Here is a 23,493-nt window from a genome sequence, read left to right as displayed (position 1 = left end):
GAACATATTGTAAATCATCAAAATGTCCAATAACAGATTTTCAGAGTATTAGAAAGGTAATTTCTCCTATTCTGAGCATTTATGTCTCTTGGGCCATTCATCAAGCCCCAAATTCCTTCAATGAAACTTCTATTTCTGGAAACTAGTTAAGAACAAATATAAAATATGCCTTGCCCATATTGAGTCTGCTTTACATAAGATGGCACTTGGATTCCTGCAGTCTTTTCCCTTTCACAGCAGGGTATTTTCTTTTTTTTTTTTTTTTATTATTATTATTTTTTTTTTTTCCTCATCTAATATCTTTTTTTTTTTTTATTTTTTAATATATGAAATTTACTGTCAAATTGGTTTCCATACAACACCCAGTGCTCATCCCAAAAGGTGCCCTCCTCAATACCCATCACCCACCCTGCCCTCCCTCCCACACTGCCCTCCCTCCCACCCCCCATCAACCCTCAGTTTGTTCTCAGTTTTTAACAGTCTCTTATGCTTTGGCTCTCTCCCACTCTAACCTCTTTTTTTTTTTTTTTTTTTTTTTTTTCCTTCCCCTCCCCCATGGGTTTCTGTTATGTTTCTCAGGATCCACATAAGAGTGAAACCATATGGTATCTGTCTTTCTCTGTATGGCTTATTTCACTTAGCATCACACTCTCCAGTTCCATCCATGTTGCTACAAAAGGCCATATTTCATTTTTTCTCATTGTCACGTAGTATTCCATTGTGTATATAAACCACAATTTCTTTATCCATTCATCAGTTGATGGACATTTAGGCTCTTTCCATAATTTGGCTATTGTTGAGAGTGCCGCTATAAACATTGGGGTACAGGTGCCCCTATGCATCAGTACTCCTGTATCCCTTGGATAAATTCCTAGCAGTGCTATTGCTGGGGGAAAAACTGAGAGCTTTTTCCCTGAGATCAGGAACACAACAGGGATGCCCACTGTCACCGCTGTTGTTTAATATAGTGCTGGAAGTTCTAGCATCAGCAATCAGACAACAAAAGGAAATCAAAGGCATCAAAACTGGCAAAGATGAAGTCAAGCTTTCGCTTTTTGCAGATGACATGATATTATACATGGAAAATCCGATAGACTCCACCAAAAGTCTGCTAGAACTGATACATGAATTCAGCAAAGTTGCAGGATACAAAATCAATGTGCAGAAATCAGTTGCATTCTTATACACTAACAATGAAGCAACAGAAAGACAAATGAAGAAACTGATCCCATTCACAATTGCACCAAGAAGCATAAAATACCTAGGAATAAATCTAACCAAAGATGTAAAAGATCTGTATGCTGAAAACTATAGAAAGCTTATGCAGGTAATTGAAGAAGATATAAAGAAATGGAAAGACATTCCCTGCTCATGGATTGGAAGAATAAATATTGTCAAAATGTCAATACTACCCAAAGCTATCTACACATTCAATGCAATCCCAATCAAAATTGCACCAGCATTCTTCTCGAAACTAGAACAAGCAATCCTAAAATTCATATGGAACCACAAAAGGCCCCGAATAGCCAAAGTAATTTTGAAGAAGAAGACCAAAGCAGGAGGCATCACAATCCCGGACTTTAGCCTCTACTACAAAGCTGTCATCATCAAGACAGCATGGTATTGGCATAAAAACAGACACATAGACCAATGGAATAGAATAGAAACCCCAGAACTAGACCCACAAACGTATGGCCAACTCATCTTTGACAAAGCAGGAAAGAACATCCAATGGAAAAAAGACAGTCTCTTTAACAAATGGTGCTGGGAGAACTGGACAGCAACATGCAGAAGGTTGAAACTAGACCACTTTCTCACACCATTCACAAAAATAAACTCAAAATGGATAAAGGACCTGAATGTGAGACAGGAAACCATCAAAACCTTAGAGGAGAAAGCTGGAAAAGACCTCTCTGACCTCAGCCGTAGCAATCTCTTACTCGGCACATCCCCAAAGGCAAGGGAATTAAAAGCAAAAGTGAATTACTGGGACCTTATGAAGATAAAAAGCTTCTGCACAGCAAAGGAAACAACCAACAAAACTAAAAGGCAACCAACGGAATGGGAAAAGATATTTGCAAATGACACATCGGACAAAGGGCTAGTATCCAAAATCTATAAAGAGCTCATCAAACTCCACACCCGAAAAACAAATAACCCAGTGAAGAAATGGGCAGAAAACATGAATAGACACTTCTCTAAAGAAGACATCCGGATGGCCAACAGGCACATGAAAAGATGTTCAACGTCGCTCCTTATCAGGGAAATACAAATCAAAACCACACTCAGATACCACCTCACGCCAGTCAGAGTGGCCAAAATGAAGAAATCAGGAGACTATAGATGCTGGTGAGGATGTGGAGAAACAGGAACCCTCTTGCACTGTTGGTGGGAATGCAAATTGGTGCAGCCGCTCTGGAAAGCAGTGTGGAGGTTCCTCAGAAAATTAAAAATAGACCTACCCTATGACCCAACAACAGCAGGGTATTTTCATTGTAAGAAGACAAAAGCACAGTTGGAGATTTAAACAAACTTCATGAAAATTTGTTACAACTCATGTAATGTAAACTAGGTATGTATACTTTGTATCACATCTGTTCAATCCTACTCTGAAAGCAGACCAACTACAATGGGACTAAAGATATCAGCAAACTAAAGCCCACAGGCAAAATGTAGCCCACTTCCTGTTTTTATAAATAAAATTTTATTAGAATACAGCTATGCTCAATTGTTTGCATAGCTTTCACACTCCAATGACATCATAAAGTAAATACAACAGAGACTGTTGTACATAGCCCAAAATATTTACTAGCTGGCCCTTTATAGGAAAGATTTTTTGACACTGGACTAAAGAATGCTCTGTGGATTTAATCGTATTAGAAAAAACTCCTGTAGGGGCGCCTGAGTGGCTTCATTTGGTTAAGCATCTGACTCTTGATTTTGGCTGAGGTCATAATCTCAATGGTTCATGAATTCGAGCCTCACGCTCAGAGTGGAGCCTGCCTAAGATTCTCTCTCTCCTTGTCTCTTTGACCCTCCCCTGCTCATTCTCTCTCTCTCTCTCTCTCTCTCTCTCTCTCTCTCTCTCTCTCTCCCCCCCTCTCTTTCTCTCCCTCAAAATAAATAAACTTAAAAAAAGAAGAAAGTCCTGTAAATGTGACTCCAACAATCTTTAAAATTATGACTCTGTCTATAAGGTAGACAGTACCGAACAGTCTATAGGCGACATTATACAACAACAAATAAATGCTCCACCCACTCCAGTCCCAACAATGTTAGTGAAATGTTTCTGCTACTTGACCTAAACTGTTTTTTAGTAGGAACATTAAGAAAGCTAGTTGCATTTTTATCCCCATACAGACCCAGTTTATATAAAGAGTATTGCCAACTCACCTGATCCTACCCCTGGGGTGCTCAGATTGCTCTGACATAAAGCTTGTGCTGCTGAGGCGTGAGGCACTGCTGGTTCGGGAAATGGCGGACACATCACTGACATCACTATCTGATGATTTGGCAGAGACGTTATCACAGCTTCTGTACTGATCTTTATGTATGTTATACTAAAGATTAAAAACAAGAAAGTGTGAGCTCCATCATCAGGTTGTGGGAAAAGAGACATACACGGTGAGGTTAATGACTACTTTGCCTACACCAAGTAAAAGTGTACCTTCATAAAAGTAGGTGTGGAATTTAAAATAATCCAAACACAATGTAATATATGATTTTCAGTATAAAAATCCTACATCCTCTGAGCGGTAAAAAAAAAAAAAAAAAAAAAAAGAGGTTTATGAAGACTGAATTATAAATCAAACAAAAACTTTAAATATTTGGGTGGAAAATTCACTGAATAAATTATTGGCAAATACTTGAAACCTCAAAATTGTATTAGGTACTTTTTCTAGTGTATCGGTTTCTCTATTTTGCTTTAGTTTTCATAACTACCCATTTTATTCACCTCTACTCTAGCAAAGTATAGGCTGCTTCTATCTGTCTGTATTTTTGATTCTTTCTAAAATGATTCAATTTACCTACATATTTTCCCTATTTCAAGACATCACATTGTTTCAAATTTCTTGAAAAAAATGTATGTCTTCACAAAGGGCTGTGTCAAAAGCTGAGGGGCTGTGCCAAGGAGGATTAGAGCCATGGAGGTAAAGACTGGACTTCAACTTTCTATTATAATTAAGTAGAGATTTTCAGATTTAAACTATCAGCTCAGTGTCAAAAGTAAAAACAAAACAAAAAAAAAGGATTTCTATTAAAATTAGAATTTACACTATATCTTGTATTTTTAAATTTGTCTTTGGTATTCATTACTGAAGATTTTAGAATTCATTAGGTAAAAGATTAAAACAGGCAAAGTTGTCAGAGCAGCTAATAAGCTCTTCTTCTTTCTACTTGATTCTTTTTGCAGTGGAACAAATAGCAAATAGCTTCATATATCAGTATTTTATATATGTGTTTTTATTATAATAAATAGGTTATAATATAACCACTTAAACCTTATATATATAATTTTGAAATACCTAATATATTAAGTGATTCTCTTATGTTTTTTACTGGAAGTTAAGTTAATATAACTTATTAACAAAAGGACACATAACTAAAAGGAACACATGACTAAACATTGGGTATTTAAGTTTCTTATCAAGTAATTTAATTCTATGTTTATACATTAAAGTGTGAAAATATCAAATGTTTATTAAAGTTGTAGAAAAGCTCATCCATTCTCTGATGTTCCCTATCAGATAACTTTTAATGAACCTAAAGTAATCCATCTATTTATAAAAATTTGTATAAATAATTGTCTTGCTAAAGTACACTAAATAAAACGATGCTAAAAACCTGGATCTGTATATACAAAAAGAAGTATAAAACAACAGTACATTTTAAAAAATGCTAGAAAAGATAATCATGTTTATTTAAAAATTCCTCAGATAAGAATAGTTCAGGCCTGAGGTATTTACATGTTAGTTTTAATTCTTTACTTCTCATGTGTATGTACTGAGCAAGGAACTTCACATCAAGCATGAAAACAATTCCAAATTATAGAATATCAATGAAATTATCTTTCCAAAGAAATTTTTCATAATTGCATGACTTGTTTTTGAAAGCCATATATCAAATTATAATCCAAAAGAAAATTCATATATGTCCAGAATTGAGCTATTTATACAACTTGACGTAATCTCTAACATTAATATGATTTAAGGTAAGGTGCATTTTAAATTTATGTGGTAACGTTTCATCATCAAATTCTGTTACATCTGATTAACATGATCCTCACATGATTCATTTCAATCAGAACTATTTTTTATTTACAGAGTAGATGTGGTAAAAACTAAAATATGCTGACAGAAGGATCTAAATTTAATAGTAGTAGGATACAAACACAACTCCTATATTACTTGTCTTGGAAATGATTTTGCTAAGTACATAGATCATGTAATTATTACAATGTTTCCAAACATATTGAAATGATAGCTTGTCCATGAAAGAATATGAAAGAATTGGGTTCTAATACAATAAAAATGTACCCAGCTATAGGAGATTTTTCTGGCATTGCGTTGACACCCAGAACAAATGTTCCCCTTATTTGGCAAATGCCCATAACATACAGTATAGACTATAGCATCAGGGTATGTGTGTGTACATGGAACTATTTCTCCTAAAGAAATCTTGCTTTTCTGTAAGCCATCTCTTCTTCAACATTTTTGTATATAGACTTCTGCTATTTCAGCAAAGTGATAAAACAAGGTATCTTAAAAAACTAGATCATATTAAATTTTTCTATGTTGGGCGAAAGAAAAATCCATCATTCTCACACAAGATCATTTTTCTTTGCATTTAGTTATTTGAAGGAAATGAAAGACTTTTATATTCGCCTTTTACTATTTACTTATTTTCAGAATCTGTTAGAAATTTAAATAATGACTTTGACTTTTAATCAAGCATAATTTGTTAAATTTCCTATTTATCAATTAAATATTTTAATGGAAACACATTAACTATTATATTATTTAATATTTTAATATAATAACTATTATATTATTATATTATAATATTCTATTATATTTTTAGAAATATAATATCCCTAGGAAGAATTTATGCTAATCATACAGCAGGGAAATAAGTCATTGATGTGAAGGGAGGCTCTAATTATAGGGCAGCTATTTTTAAAAATAAGTAATAATAAACACTTAACAGCTACCTACAAAACTCATCCCATTAGTCTTGGTTGCTGTTCCTGGACTATTGAAACATAAACACTTTTTAAAATGTGAGTGCTTAAATGAGAACTTACCCTCCAATTATGAATTTCACCCCATCACTAGGGAATGTAACACTGTATACCATCATTGAAAAAACATCATGGTATCACATTTCAGGGATCCTAAAGCAGTCTTGTATTTTTTTAAAAGAAAAGTTAGTGCTAATTCCCTACTCAGGACAGTTAGGGATGTTCCATATTTTAAAGGAGGTGCCAGGTTTGAAACGTTTTAGGAATTATAGTACATTTGTCTAGTAATTCTTTGCCCTGAAGAAAATCTAGTTCTATTGGTGTTTGGTTCTAAACATTCTGAGAATAGTTAACTAATTTCTAATTCGGCAGAATTTCAACAAAGCTATTCCTCCAAAATGTCAAATGGATTAAAACACTAAAACAGAGTCAATAAAGGAATAAAGTTCAAAATTTAATGTATATTAAATTTATGACAATGCTTGTTCTCAACTATATGGATAAAATAGATTTTTGTAAAGTTAATTATAAAATGGTTGGGGTAAAAGAATAAAAAATGAGAAAGACTTTCTTAAGCATGTAAAAGAGTTTTGAGTTAATGGAAATGAAATTACTTAAAATGGAAAACTACTTACATGATTTCCTAATGAAATGGGAACTACTTAAAAATTTATTGTAAGCATTAGGCCATAATATAAATACTAGAATTGTGGAGTATGTAACTTCTGCTTGACATATAAAATAAAAAATAAGCTAATTATTTGTTATCCTATTTATTTTTCTTATCCTATATTCTTATAAGTTCTTAAAGATACCATATCCATGATCTCACATTTATTGATATAATTTGTAATAATTTTATTTATGTAACACAGTAGTATCAATTTATGCCATAGGAAAAACAGTAATATATTTGAAAGTAATGTTTTTTTTTTTTTTTTTTAATATTCAAATGGGATGAGAGAGAAAAAGAAAAAGGATGCTTGTGTAAAGGAGGGGGCAAAGACAGAATGTGATAGTTTAATTGTATTCAAATTAAAAGCCCTGGAAGAACTTATGAATCCAACTGGGATGACATGTACATTTCAATGATACAAGATGCAGAACAGTAGTACCTAAGTTTAAGACAAGGAGTTCTAGGGCTTATCACTCCACAGAAAGGCTTTACTAATTCTGGGTGAGACCTCAGTTTTCATAAGCTGGGTAAATAAGAGAGCTGGAATAGAAGATCAATTTCATCTGATTCTAAATTTCTATGAAATCAGAGAACTTGGAATCTCCCAACCAAGATAAACCTACTTGTGATTCATCATGAATATTAAGTATTAGTGGTTGTTTAGACTTCTAGGGCACTTCGTTTTTAGATTTTTTTTGATCAACTGATTAATGATTAGAGTCCTACTTCAGAATGACCAGAAAGGTTTTCAGTATTACCCTGATTGTTTACCTCTTTCTTGCTTCCTATACTGGCCCTAACTCCAACTCAATGTTCTATTTGACCTTATCCTTTGACATGATGCTAAGAAACCAATGAGGCATGTCCAGTTTAAAGAACTTTTCTAAATAACTGCATCCAATGTGGAGGCAGAAGATGTACATCATCCTGTCTTCTAATCTCTACTGCGTTTGTAGTAAAAGAAAACAAAGATGATGATGATATTCCTAAAGAAGACAAACAAATAAGATAAGTGATAATAATTAAGAATGAATTGCAGGGAAGACTTGTGGAGCTAGAATCAGCAACTCTATGGAACATCAAGATATTCTGCTTGCTGTTTTGTTTTGTGTTGTTTTGAATGATTTTTACTGTTTAAAGTGTTGTTTCAGATTCCTAGGATATTGAGTCTCACTGAGTCACATCTCAGTTGGAAATCCTACTGCAACTAACCTAAGATGTAAAGTGATAAACTGACTCTGATACATACGACTCTATATGACAAGTCATATTTTGTAACCACCTCTATTTTCTTGCATTAATCTCTAAATATCTGAGATCAACCTCTAACATTTAAAAATCAGTAGGCTTTCCTACAGTCATATTTCAAATTAACAATATTGATTTGGTAGCTGTTTTTTTTTTTTAATTTTTAATTTCTAAAAAGTCATTACTTCCAAAAGGGCTTCTTGACATGAAATTATAACACAGGTTGTTCTGTGATGGCTGGTGCCACTTTTGTAGTATTAAACAAACAAAAAAAAAGGATTTTTAAATAAACCAGATAGTATATTTAAAATTGCTTCATGAGGTATACAATTCTACGCATATTTTAATTAAAATTATTAGGTGCTATTTAGCAGTTTATAGACTCGTAGTGCGTCCTTACAAAATAATGCTGAAATATAAATTAAATGTTTTAATGCCACTTGAAATTAGGTAAATTTCAGTTTCTAAGAATTTGCTATCACTTACTTTTCTTACTGAAGACAGATCAATAAGAAATCTCACATTGCACAACTTATGTCATTCACTAATAAATCTCAATAGTGAACATCAACCTAAAATAGTACTTAAGACTATGAATTTACATCTTAATATTTTAAATGCAATTTAAGCAATAAAATGGCTTCACGTCTTGCTTATGTATAGGAATTTGACTATTGACAACAGATCATTGAGAGACTTTAATAATATCAAGTATTTACATTTCCTTTTTAGAAAAAAACATTAAATCCAAGTTAATCATATTTTTAACAGAGTTATATATCTTGTGAAAATATCAAGAGGAGAGAGGTTATGATACAAGACCATCACCTGAATGATAACTTCTCTCACACAACTTGGTGCTTACTAGTCCTACCTGCTATATACACTGTACATTTTTAAAAGGGAAACTCTTGGTTGGATACTACTTGTTTTACCTTGGAATATTGCTCGCGATCAAGTTCTTGACTAGAACCAGACCCTGTTGTCTGCTTAAATCGATGCACTTTCATTTTCATCTGTCTTGTTCGCTCCTCCACTACTAAGCTTGCTGCAAAAACACACAATGGAAGCCTATTAACACAGGCGAAGCACTTTTAGGAACTGAATGGTTTAAGATTGCAATTCTTTTGATATGACTTCAATTAAATGAAAATTTAGAAGTAACACATGACTAATAAACAAAATCCAGAATATACAATGCTATCACCTGTTAATTTAAAGATGAACATGACTCAAATCACACAAAATGGGGAACACAAATGTTAGTAACAAAATATAAGGACCCTGCTGCTTCTTTACCTGATATGAAATATTTTCAATTCCATTCATAAATGACTATATGAAATCAGATTTAATTGTGAAAATATGCTTTCAATTTAATCAACTGGTTGTTGCATGTACATATATAGAGAAAACAAATATGCATACTGAAGACATCACACATATATGCACATGCTTAACATGCATGCACACACCCACTTAACATCCTCAACTAACAGCAGTCACCTAAAAACTATTTTAATTGGTAAGCACCTGGTTTGCTGAGGCACTCTTATTAAATCATTAATTTCTACCTGTAGCATTTCATGAATATTTCCAGTCTTAAAAACGGACTAAGAGTAAATATTAGATTTCTATTTCTGGTTGCTCTGTCTGACCACATAGATGAAATTCCTATGCTTTGAAAATGTGACATAAAATGCTTAGCTATTTAAGTTATAATTTGTAAAGAACTGCATTAAAGTCTTTATTAATCTCCTGAATAGCAAGTGTGACTGTTTAGATGGGAAAATTATAGCTCAATAAAGTACAAGTTATTTTAAGTCAGAATCCATCAGAAGCAGCTTAGCTTCAAGAGCATGCCATTAATTAATACATTTTTACAAATTAAGGGGAAAAAAGAGCCAAGTGTGCAGAATCAACTCTTCAAAACATACACCTGTATTGTGTGAGACCTATTTTTATTTTTTACAATTTATCTTTTGACAATTTCCTGGACTATTCAACCTCTGCAACCAGTGCTAAGATTTATTTTTAAGTTATGTATATATATACATATATATACATTTATATGTATATATGTGTGTGTGTGTGTGTGTGTGTGTGTGGTGTATATATATATATATGTGTATATATATATATATGTATATATATATATATATATATATGTGTATATATATGTATATATGGAAAAATACCTATTTGTATGTGATTAAAGTATTGGGGCTTCTGCCAAGAGGGCCCAGTGACTTAAAGGATAGTATAAATGTTGATATATGTGACTTAACTTGGCTGATGATTTTATCTCTTACAAAGAGTTTATAAAGATACTTGTTGGTAAATTTTACCACTGCAATGATTAAAGGTCTATCATCCTTGATAAAAGATACTGATACCAATTATAAAGATTATATAAACATGTAGCTTTTATTGTGTGTACAAACTAACAGCACAAGAGACAAATACATTGTTTTAAATGTGTGGATAAATATTTTAATTATATTTTTAGTATAAAATTATTAGATGTTTAGCTTTGCTTATATTCAGTAAATGAGATAGACAGTATCAATCCCTAACATCACAGTTTTGTGAATTAAGCAATGATGCACACTTGCTTTGGAAATGTTGACAGGAAATGATAACTGTATGATTAAAAGATGGCTCTATGGAGATCTTGAGAGAAGTAGTTCAGAAATGTATACTTGACAGTATTAAAGGAGTCATAACAAGTACTAGAAAATAAAAGGTTACTTGAGATTAATTAGAAAATGAGAAAAAGCTATTGAGAAATGAGTAGTATTTGCAGAAAGCCATAGGCAATACAAGAAAATGCACAATTATCTGTTCTCTGCCTTCTGCCTATTTTGTGGGTGCCTCTGGACCCTTGCTCAGTCATTTGCTTTGAATTTCAAGGAAGTTAAATGAACTGTATGTAATCAGTTATACTCTACACTTAAAACTGGAACTAACTCAAAGCCATCTTTGTGATAAAAGCAAATTTAAATGGTATTAGCTTCATATTCTCAATAAATTATACTAATTTTAAGAAATTTTTCACATTGATTAGCCCATAGCTTTGTGACCTTCACTTTTAGTATCATGAAATTCCTAGGGAAGACAGTAACTTGACACTGAAAAGATGATTTCTCAAGAACTACTGGCCTGAAGCAATCTGAAACAGTTCTGATGATTTTAGTCTGCCAGGACAACACCTCATGTCTCTAAATATGACATGGCAGCATTTAAATCTTTATTTTGAAAAACTGAAAACGAAATCATAAGTAGACAGGGGTAGCCTAAATAAAATAAATCCTAAAATGGTTTTAAATGACTTCATTTTGACCTTCTAAAAATGATTAATAAACTATCTTTATTCTTAAAGGAGTGAAAGTTGACATCTTTTAATCTGTTGAAGAAAGAAAATGCCCAAAATCTGACTCAAAACCACAAGTAGACTCCCTTGACTAGCCAGCAAAAATATAGTTGCCATGCTGTCCTCACTGCTTGCTCTCAGATTTCAAGAACAGAAGCAAAACGCAAATAGCTTATCATTTACTTACTCATAATCAAAAGATCAGATAATTCCATAAAATTTACATTTTTAAGTAGTTCTCATTATTTCCTTATGGTTTGTACATTAGTGTGTATTCTGAAATAACTTTATACAAGTTCTTTATACTTTTTACAGAGTTTGCTTACTTGCATTTTATTTTTAAACAATCTATTTTGAAATGAAATGACATTATTTCTGAATTATTGGTATGTCTAAATAGTAAAAACAAATATATGAATTAAAATATTTATCACAAATTTGAACCAGATGACATGATTATTAATGTACATGATTTATACAAAATAACAGATACTTAGCAATGATAAAACTAAATTGCATCCTTGGAATATGATTACCTGTTGAGTATCCCAATATAAGGACAATGAGCCACAGCCCATAGAGCTCAAATATCTTACTTTGAAAAGAAGGATTACTAATCATCATTTAAAATTTTTGTATTGACTTTTAATGCCAATAGCAAAATTAAAATATGAAATATCTTCCAATTCTCCCCATAATCCTAGCATCAAATTCACATTTAGGAGTATCCTGAATATTGGCAGCATTGTAAACTAACAAAATCATTAAAATGCCAGTTGCTCGTTCTTTATAAAAAGAATTTAAACATTGGAGGACTTCTGGGTTTTAAATTTTTTTTAATTTCAAAACTGTCACATACTAGAGAGTTAAAAAAAATACGCTCTCATTTTATACAACAAATGTAATTATCATGCAATTGCATTTAATCTTTTAATGAACATATAGTCATTAGATACAATATAGTCAAAAAAGGATGTTTGTTAGAGACTGTTTCAGCTAGAATTGCAGATAGAGTGACAGTAATAAACAATTTTTCTCTACCTCTAAGGTGCAATTAACACTATAATTTTATACAAAAGTTCTTTAAGTTGGAATTATTCACTATGCTTTCTAAAAGCTGAATGCTGTGTTTGATGTTGAATTGTGTTTTTTAAAAAAGCAGATTACTAACTTACTTAAAAAATATTCATTGAACTTAAATCTGTTTTCTTAGGTCCACTTTACTTTCAGTTATTTTTAAACTCTGGAATTTTTATCAAGTGAATGTCTATATATCAAATATGAACTCAACATTACAATTAAGAAAGTATAAAACTAGAACTTTTTTACAGGTTAATTTAAAATCATACTTGTGAAATTATTTCTTCTAAGCTCAACAGGGACTCTTATTAGAGTATGAAAGATGAGAACAGTAAATATGATTTTAAAGTCTATAATTTATTACAATTTTCTAGTGGAAAATATTAGATACTATTAAGAAGTCAGAGTAAAATAATTACTCCCTTTTCATTTTCCAAATTTTGTGATGTATTCTTAGTTTAATGGTATGGATGATCTTTGATGAAAGTACAAATAAGCTGAAATCATTTGCAAATACTGTGTTTGTGCCTGCATGAATTTCTTCCAATTTTATCTCTTTGTAAGACTATTTAAGATAAGGCCTGTGACTTAAAAAATAAAAAAAATAAAAAGCTTAAGAATCTTTAATAAATCTTCCTTAACCCATCACTGAAAGCTATATATATATAGTGTGTACATATGTATATAGTATCACCTCCACTAAAAAGAATGTGATTTTTCTGGGAAACTCCTTTGACTTACCGGACATTTGTGATTTGCTTAAAAATATTTTAAATATTAGAGTTAAGTGTAATTTAAGATAATTATAATGTAATCATTATACTTTCTTAGATATATTAAAAATATTCATAAATTTACAATTATACAAAGATAAATTTGCTCTGAATCTTCATTTCTTCCTATGCATCTACAAATTAACATGAATTTGGAATTTCAAATATTTGTGTTTACAGGCAAAAAAGAAAATCCATACAATATGTTGTTAAGCCTTCAAATACTTTTGGGTATTCCAAGTGAAACAAAAGTGTAAAAGAGAACAGGAATAATAAAATTTCTATATTAGTAAATATATTAAAGTAAAAATATTATGATTATTTTACTTTGTAACAAGGTGAGCTAGTACATCTGTCAGTGGTGACACAGGATCATATTTGGATAGGATAACTAAGCTTGTCAAGTCAACTACAATGTGTTATCACACTTTGTGAACAGAAAAGTTAATGCCTCTGCTTCACTGCTATTTAGTAGTACAATGAGTCTTCAGTGATAATGGAGTCCCATCTTTGCTCCGATGTCTCAGAGAAAGCAATGATAAATGACCGCATATCTGGAATTTGTCAGGCAGAATGAAATAAATAAATGAAACACCTACAATGTCTCAGTTATTGACAATATTGAAAAAAATTTCTTCTCTGAAGCATTTAAAAAATCACTGATAGTAGGAACTCAAACATAAGAAACAATATAATATGAAACATGGAGACTATAAAGTAATAAAAGATGACAAATATTTAGCTAATTGATTTTGTAACATTATAAACTATCCACAGCCTGAATAGAAAGATGGGTTGATATCTGAAAATTTTAAAAATGTAATACTAATCTCTACTAACAGTTTTTTAAGCTTTAGTAGAGCACATATTGTTAATATGTATAAACATTCTCCATACATTTGGAAGCAATGCGGCAAAACGGTAAATCCCAAGGATGGGGAATGACTAGGCATAGATTATAATCTTAGACCCATTACCATTCATTGGTTCATCAGTGTTGCCTTGATCAATTCCTGAGACATTTCTTCACTATGCAGTTGTTATTTATAAAATGATTAAGACTACTCAGTGTAACCTCCAGCTATTGTGGTTTATGATTTTGTATTACTTCAGAAGGGTATTAGCAAGGTAATTTTTCCATTTTCAAAAAATGGAAAACTACAATAATGACTTTCTCACTTGCTCTAGTACCTAATTTCCAGCATTTTAAAATTTGCCACCTTGCTACAAATATAGATGTTAAGGGGACAAAATCACCAGTGTATTTTACATTATTATTTATTATTATGGTTTCTTCTCAATTAAAAAGTATTCCTTGCATGTTCATCTTATTTGTGGAGTCATACAAATGTAGTAAGCAACTCTGATGTAATACTAATATGTCCTCTACCTTCCACACACATATACAGTAGATGTACATGAAGATTTAATGTCTAGACTATTTTGACTACACAGAAAGGCCCAAATTCTGGGTCACTTTCTCAGAATAAAGTGCATTTCAATTTGCAAGGGTAGAAATGTGTCAAATGGTCCCCCTTGTGCTATTGTATGCTTCTCTTAAATATGAAGGATTGTGCTATGCTAGTAGGAACAATAAGAATACAAGATAACATCTGGCCAGCATGGGAAACATTAAACACAACAAGTAAATAACATGTTAAATGAAAACACATTGCCTTTAAAGGCTTTTAAAGAAAATAGCCTGTGTTTTGGTATATCACTGAAAGGCAGTATCAGCATAGGCAAAATAGGTAATTTGTATATATAATCACTCAAATCTCACTGCAGCCAAAGCCACATACCATCACTTATAGCATGCTGATTTTCACCAAACTGTCGAAAACAAAGCTCAGGATTTCCAATCCCAGACATCACTTTCAGTGTTAAAACTGTCAAGCACTAGAGCAACACTGAAAATACTAGTCCAACACCTCACAGGTAAGAAAGTCAGGCTCCTGATGAAAGAATCTGCCATTTTACCTTGCTCTTTTATGTTTCACAGGAATAAAAGGCTTTTTAAATGTTTTTCTCTTCTGAGAGGGAACACTATTTTCCTTATGAGACACTTCTTAGGATACAGTCTTCATGAAAAGCAGCCCAGGTAGGTAAGGCTTCTCTGGGAGAATAACAAAATCATTCCTCGAGGGGCCATGTTGCTTATTCCAAATGATCTTCAATATATTTATCCATAGTTTTCATTACACTGACGGCAATTACACTTCAATTACACTGACGGCAGCAGTATCTATCTTGAAAGGTTTGATGTAGCATAACTACTAAATTCAATATCAATTTTTTGACAATCTCTTCCCTTTCTTTTGTAAAAAATATTTACCAATTTTAAAACTTGTTAAAAATACACTATTTAAGGGAAATATATGTTGTTAAAAAAATCAAAGAGCTTATGCATGGCTAGACCTCTGTCTGCCTTTTAGTCTTCCTCTGCACTTTCCCCACAAATTCCAGGAAGAAAGGGGTAATAATGTTCTCCCACAATGAGGCATATATTGCAAGCTGAGCCTTAGTTGATGTGTTAAATACTCTGAAGTTTTAAAAGTCCATATACTATTATAAATAACCACACATGAATCAGCAGAATGGGAAAATAAGGTTAAAACCAAGAGTTCTGGGATGCTTGGGTGGCTCAGTCAGTTAAGCCTCTGATTTCGGCTCAGGTCCCGATCTCGCAGTTTGTGAGTTTGAGCCCCACATCAGGCTATACGCTGACAGCTCAGAGCCTGGAGCTTGCTTCAGATTCTGTGCCTCTCTCTCTCTCTCTTTCTCTCTCATAAATAAATAAATAAATTTATTTAGGGAATAATTTAGGGAAATATTTAATTTCCCTATTTAATAATTTAGGGAAAATAATTTAGGGAAAAACCCCCAAGAGTTCTAAACTGTTTCACATGAGCTGCTTCACTCTCTAAAGTTTAAAGAGAAGGCTAGAATGACAACTATATTTATGGATTTGTGGCAAAAAAAGAAATGGATAAATTAGACACTTTTACTAATATGAACAGTCATTCATAAATATTCGTTATGTGTTCAAGAAAAGCAAAGCCCTGGAAGATAAAGAAACTTAAATCTTCGAAATCACAACATGATACAATAAGAGGAAATGAAATCACCTGGCCAAATATGCATCCAATAAAATGTAAATAAAACTGAAATCCTTTTTTACTTAGTGACAGTTAAAATAATGCTGCTTCTGAAGAATACACAAATTTACTTGTTTTAGCAAAAATGAAGTTACATGATTTTTTCCTACCGTTTTACAACCATAGTATACTCTTAATGTGCAAGTATCATGTATACAATAGCTAAGGTCACAGAAGATTATTAAAATAATGTTTTCCACTTTTTTATATGAATTGCATCTAATTAAGGTTAATGCTTAAGAGTTCCAGAAAAATTATAAGTTTTTTTTTTTTTTGCATAAGTTAGCATTCCAACTGTTCTTGTCAACATTTAAGGAAGGAAATTATAGGTAACTGATTGGAGCATTTTTTTATAGAAACCTTGTACTTTAAAATACAGTTGACTAGAGATAATCTTTTAATAGCCTCTATGACCTGATTGCAATAATTATTATATATCTTATTAGTGAAACTGGAAAACAAAAAGCAACAAATGCCATTTACTCTCTGCCCCTATTCAAATCATTTAATAACTTGAACTCTGATTGCTGCTCATTCTCCATGTGTGTAAATTACATTTTTTATAATAAAGAAAATTCATATTTGTATAAAAGAGAATATGATGTGTTTTGTTATGATTCAAAATTGCTTACAAAACCCAAAAAGTTAATGCGCTTAAGAAATACTATCCAAAGTCACATAAGTTAGAAATTTATTATGATAGTAACATTTTTTCTCACCTTGATGTCATTTAATTTCTGGTTCTGTTTTGATCTTCTTATATCATTATTGCGATGCCCCCAAACTACATTCATGGGCTCTTTAAAACTGTCCAAGAAATGTAGCAGAGAGGGAAAAATTGGCTTACTTTTAGAATGAATAATTTAAAATATGCCTATAAAGCAGTTTGTGAAGTCTAAAATGATATGGTTTCTCAGCTTTCAACATAAAAGAGGGAAGTAAAAGATAAATAATGTAGTATGAACATTTATAGTTTCTCAAGTTAACTTTTCAACCCCGAGAATGTGTTATCTTTACTCAAATGCACTGGTTTTATTTTCTCAAATTAGTAACTTGAGGGCAAGCCAGGTATTAGGAGATTTAGTTCAGTGGTAAAAAAATGGGTCTTTAGGGGGTGCTGGAACCCCTAACTGGGCCTCTCCAAGATCCTGGTGTTGTAAGTGGCAGATGTCACAGCAATATGGAACCCTGGACAGAACATAGGCTGTGGACTGAAAATCTGGTTCTGCTGTCCAGAAGCTTTGTCACCTTAGGCATTTCACTTAACCCCTTGACTCTACATGAAATAAATGGGTAATAATACCTCCCTTACGGCTGTACATGTGTTGTTACCATAATCATGTGGTACTGCGTGCAAGGTAGGTACTCAATAAATGCTGTCTGAATGCTGAAGAGCCGGTAGAGCAGAGTAGTTAAGAACAAGGTCTTTGGAGTGAGTCTCAGGCCCACCTCCTGTTCTACCACTTACCAAATAAATGACTGATAAAGGGCCAGATTTTTAACCTTCCTAAGCATTAGTTTTCTCAGTTGGAAAATGAAGATATTGATAGTTACCTCTCAGGTAGCGCTCTTGGCCAAGTCATTCACATACAGTAAGTGCTCAATAAATTTTATCTAACATTAAAAATGCTAATAGTATTTAACACCTCTTTTTATGTGCTTTACAAATATATGCTGAAAAGTTATATACCTGCAGTATATATAACTCCCCTGCAGTTAGAGTGACCAGCCACCCCCCTATGCCTGCAACTGTCCCAGTTTAAGCACTGGAAATTTTGCATCTCAGTCCTCCACAAACTGGGACCATTAGCTGTCCCTACAAGTTTGTCTACAACTCATTAAAAGCAAACTCTCATGAGGAGCCCCTTAACCTATATGGTCACCTAGGCATGGCTTGTCCCATGTGAGGACTCAAAACATCTTAATTCTCCAATACGATCCATCCCAGAAAAGATCAGCTCATAGCAACAGTTTCTATGCAAAACAAAACCGTTTCTTTTTTATGGGGTATGTGAGCCTAAAATCTGACTTTATTTAAAGAGATTTCCTGAATGTGCTTCTATTTGTTCTGGGCTTTGAACACTTTCTGTGACTAAGCAATACTCCCTTCGATACCAGGAGAGAGATGCAGCATCCCCTGCGCTCTCTGCCTTGCCTGCATGCATTTTGGGAGGTACCTCGTTGGCTATTTTCAGTCATGTGTGGTTCCATTCTGTGAAGCATATCCATGTCCTGTGTGCAAAGAAAACTGGGCAGAGTGATGACACATCTCATCCAGAACACAATGACCTTGTAAAAATGTCACAATCTGTCACACTCTGCAGGGAGCCTGTAAATGTGCATACTTCACAGAGACTTTAGGTTGCACATCTTAGGAATTTTGTTTTGATTAGCTAATTATAGCTTTTGGGTAGTAATAATACATATGGAAGATCTCTCTAAACAATTATTACCTTTTTCCTTCTTTTGGCTGAATTAATTAGGTCATGGCCCATTTCTAATATAGAATTTTAATTTTTTTATCAACTAAAATTTACCATGCAAATCCAAGTAAATTCTTCTGAACTAAAGTACAAATGTATTGGCCATTTTTATACCACTGAATTTAAAGTTTATTTCTGATACCTGAATTAAAAATTCAGGAAGGCTAGCAATCTATGCAAAATCTAGGGATGTAGACATCTTGGATCTTACTGAATATTTTATTTTTTCTTAATATGTACTTATTGCCTAGTATAGTGTCTGCCAGAATATGCATTTACCAGAATATAGACATATTTTTAAAAATTCAAATTAAATAAGTAATTGAATATTATCTCCCATTTTCACTCTGTAATACTGAGATATATAACAATACCTGAATATACTAGGATTTAGGGATAATGTAGTTGGGATTTGTGCTTATTAAAACAGGATATACTAAAGTATAGTGGAAGGAGGTCAAAAGTGAGAGACCTGGGCTTATAGTCTACTATCCATCAGCAGTGTAAGTCTCTTAATCTCTCATAATCTGAGTTTTATCATTCGTAAAGTAGGGATGTGCTACTCTCAGGACTAATTTTTAGGCTTACTACGTCCACCAAATTAATTCAATCATTAATCCACAATACTGAGTAAATGTACTTTTATTACACTATACAGTATTATTTAATTTTTAGCTATTATTAATAATATTATATCATTAAGCTAAAAACTCATATTCAAATACTTAATTATCAGGTCAACAGTAATACTGAATAGGAAATAGTATTAGCAGCACATGAGAGCAGGTCAAGGTATATGTCTGCTTGAAACTCAAGTCTGAAGACCAAAACTCAACTGTGATCCAAAAGATAAGGTTGGAGGTTACCAATGTGCCAACAAAGCAGTTTAAGTGGGCCAAGAGAAGTAACATTTAAGCATCCATTTCCTAGATGCATGATTGCAGTGGGGACCAAACATTCTACAATATTAGTGCTATTAAAAAGGAAAATCCAGGGATTTTCTATTCCTTTACTGGAGACATTACCCTGAACAGAAAGTAAGAATTAAACCCTTTACATGAGAGCAGGGGAATGGAAACCAACAAAACAAAAATATTCTAAAAATGTGTTATTTTTCCAAAGGAATGGTCAGAGTAGGTAAATTTTAAGACAAAGCACTCTTCATTTTAATATTTTCCTCTGTAGTGTGAACTGTACACAATATAAAATACTTAACATAAAATGCCTTACAAAACACTGTAGGGAAAAAACTACCCTTATGCTAAATAATTTTGCCCATTATTTTAATAAATACAGTTATATAACTCACATATTATGAAAGAAAAGGAATAATATTAAATGGTTAAAAAGTTACATTAATATTTACCTTTTGTGGAAGAGTTATATTTTTCTTGTTCTTCAATGAATTAAATGCACATAATGATGGAAACAAAAGAAAGAAATCAGCAAATTTATAGTTAGACACGGAAATGTGAATCAACACAATGGCATGAATAATAAAAATGCACAACATATAATGTAATATGATAAATCACAATGACAAACCATGAGGAACTCTCAAATATGGTACTAAAATTAATCAAAGAAAGAATGAATACAATTTAAAGATTTAAAATAAAAACAGAAACATTGGGAAATTAATGTTTGGCGTTGAAAAATATATTGTGTGGCATTTTTCTTGCCTTTTAAGAACAGCAAAATATTTCAGCACCAATTTTTCCTAAAGCATTCTAATTTTAATCCATTAAGACCTTTTACTGCAAGTGTATTAAAAAGCATACTTAATATTCATACAAACATTTTTATCATTTCAAAAATGATAGCAGTACAGATAATTTGAAATTTTATATAAATAATGAAAACTTGAATTCTGATTTTTACTAGATAGTAGGCATTTTCTCTTCACTGTGAAAATAGTAACATTTTCCACATTGAAAAAAATTATCCTAATTAAGTGATCCCTTCTTCCTTCTCAAATTAATATTAAAATATCTCAAACAGAAATTGTTCTTTGGAGATTATATTTCTTAAGACATTTTACAAAACTTTATATCTGCTTCCTTGTTGGTACACTATTTATTGAAACATAATGGCCTTTCTAGATATTTCCGAAGGGGACTACCATTAGACTGTTAAGTGGCAGATGTAACAATAGAACACATAAAATATAACTGGCACACCAAGTGTTAGTTTACAAATAATTTTTAAATACTTCTTTAGAAGACATCTAGTTGAGCACGAAAAAATCACTTCATTGGTTTCAGAAAACCATATAACATTTGTATGCAAACAATTATGTTGCTTTCAAATTCACTCTCCATAGGGCTACACTGGAACACAACTTTGTAATATAACCAGAGAAATTTCTTGGAAGTCTTTGCTCTCAATTATCACAAACCATTAGTTACCTAATTGTAAGGCTACTTTTTTGACTAATTTATCTCAAAATCTGTGTTGTGATCATTTCTCTTCTTTTCTTCTAAGCATACTTTAATATAATCAGAATCCCTGTAGCAAGTATGCTAACATTCATAATCTTTAAAAGAAACTTCAAAAAACTTTTTCAAAAATTAAGTAAAAATGTCTTTTCAAAGGATGTGTTTGCCTTTAAATAGCACATATTGCTTCTATGTTACAAAGACAGAGTAGTAAAACTGAGTTACAGAAAATAAAACAAAACATGCATCCAATCTAATCATCCTGGCATGAATCCAAAACACAATCATGTAGGTAACTGTACCCAGAAACCATATGAATAACATTACTTTATAAGTTCATCAAGAAGTTGCATCACTATCCAGGAAACTAAACCATTTGAAATATTTGCTCTTACCAATCAACTGCTTATCATCACCTCAGTTCTTTTTTCAAAAACAAAAATAAAAACAAAACAAAAAAAATACTCTCTGTTAAAAATAAAAAACAACAAAAAACAACGAAAAAGAAACTTGGAGAGAAGGAAATCAAGTAGAGGCTTAATTGCAAATAAACTGCACTCAGCATTAACTTCATAGAAGATATAACTAACGTTCAAAAAATAATATCAAAAGAAAAAACCATAATTCTATGAAAGCCCTATGAACAATGAAATGAATCATAAATAGAACATGCTACATTCTTTCTAGTCCATGAATCAAATGAATATTTTACTTTAAAAAATGTATTTTGGGACACACAAAGATGTCATGTCTGTTCAGTGTGAAATAGATCCATGATAAGATGATGGTGGAGACTATCATCATTTACCAAAGGTCCCAGAGCACATGATAAAATCATAAAGTAAAACTGACCTATTTTAATTATAGAAAAACACTTAGAGAAAATAACACGTTTGTTCTCATATTTTTAAAAAGTTTTATGTATATGACTGTTGAGATCACAAATTTCAGGAACCTCAAATAACAAAAAGAGTTTACTAGTATATTTATGATATTAAATATCAAAATAAGTCCATCAATTTCATCCTCAGTCATTCCTTTCTTCCCACCTCAATTCAATCCTTACAAATTGATGATTTCTCTGAAAGACAACTGTGAATATGAATATCATAAACAATAATGTTGATATTAACAATAGAACATAAGCTTTAAAAAAAAAACAAATCCAGCATACATTCCAAATTATTTCATAGAAGCAATTCTTATTTCTATAGAAATAATATAGCTATAACCTCACTGTATGCGTTATATGCAGTACCCTTATATGCTTTTGAACTTACAGAGTGTTTTAGCAACTGGAGGAAATGCAAAGAATTTTAGGAACACATGACTTTTTGGATATCGATCTTTGGCAAATTATGGCTAATAACACTGAGTTTGTAGAAAAATTCTAGAATTTGTAGTTCTTTTAGTTGTGCAACAGGAGTTCATGAATGGATAATTTATATAAACACCAAATTTTATTTAAAGCAGTTTCTTTCATCTGGGCTGTTGTTAATTTGAGTCATAAAAACATTATGAATTATCTTCTCAAAATGTTCCCAAAAGAGAAAAGAAAGTTTGTTAAACACGTGAATTGAGAATTCCAATGAATTAATTGCTATTTTAGAAAAGAAAGTCAGATTTTCACATAGCAGCATATATATCTTATTAACTAAATGAATACTCTTATAATAATCCTGAATACTGAAGCATGATATATCAGTGAGATGTATAATCTTTAAAAATAATACACATCCTGAGTTTACCATAGTAGCATTCCTCTATCAGTAAGTTAATACTTCTTAAAATCTACACTAATCTTTCTATAACCAAGTAGTCTATTTATAAATTCTGCCATAACAGTCCTGGAAACAATGTACTTATCTTCTTAGATCATTTCTGTGATACTTGTGTGATACATTTCTGTGATACATTCAGTAAAGTACTTCAATTAAGTAAAACACATACACAGCTCCCTCAATACAGAATGAAATACAAGTTTTATATCAGCAACAACCAACACTGTTGAAAAAATATTCAA

General features: G+C 31.9%; 1 protein-coding gene across 45 annotated transcripts in view; it reads right to left on the bottom strand.

Moving 5' to 3' along the window:
* Positions 1–23,493, bottom strand: part of RIMS1 (regulating synaptic membrane exocytosis 1) — a 490,576-nt gene that overhangs the window by 99,854 nt on the left and 367,229 nt on the right. For 27 of the 45 annotated variants that reach the window (XM_078447067.2, XM_078447075.2, XM_060615887.3 and 24 more), the window contains 2 exons: positions 9,101–9,213; positions 3,394–3,560 (listed from right to left, as the gene is read on the bottom strand). The exons of 15 other annotated variants lie outside the window; for them this stretch is intronic. In XM_078447067.2, the coding sequence (XP_078303193.1) occupies positions 3,394–3,560; positions 9,101–9,213 (280 nt within the window). Of the gene's footprint in view, positions 1–3,393; positions 3,561–9,100; positions 9,214–17,268; positions 17,357–20,398; positions 20,429–23,493 lie in introns of those variants that run through there. 3 more of the 45 variants (XM_078447085.2, XM_060615930.2, XM_078447083.2) reach the window with 3 other exon arrangements.

This window comes from Panthera onca, chromosome B2 (assembly GCF_046562875.1).
Source record: "Panthera onca isolate mPanOnc1 chromosome B2, mPanOnc1 haplotype 2, whole genome shotgun sequence".
NCBI classification, from domain to species: Eukaryota; Metazoa; Chordata; class Mammalia; order Carnivora; family Felidae; genus Panthera; species Panthera onca.
The sequence above is the reverse complement of the archived record's forward strand: the minus strand, read 5'-3'. Positions and strand labels throughout refer to the sequence as shown.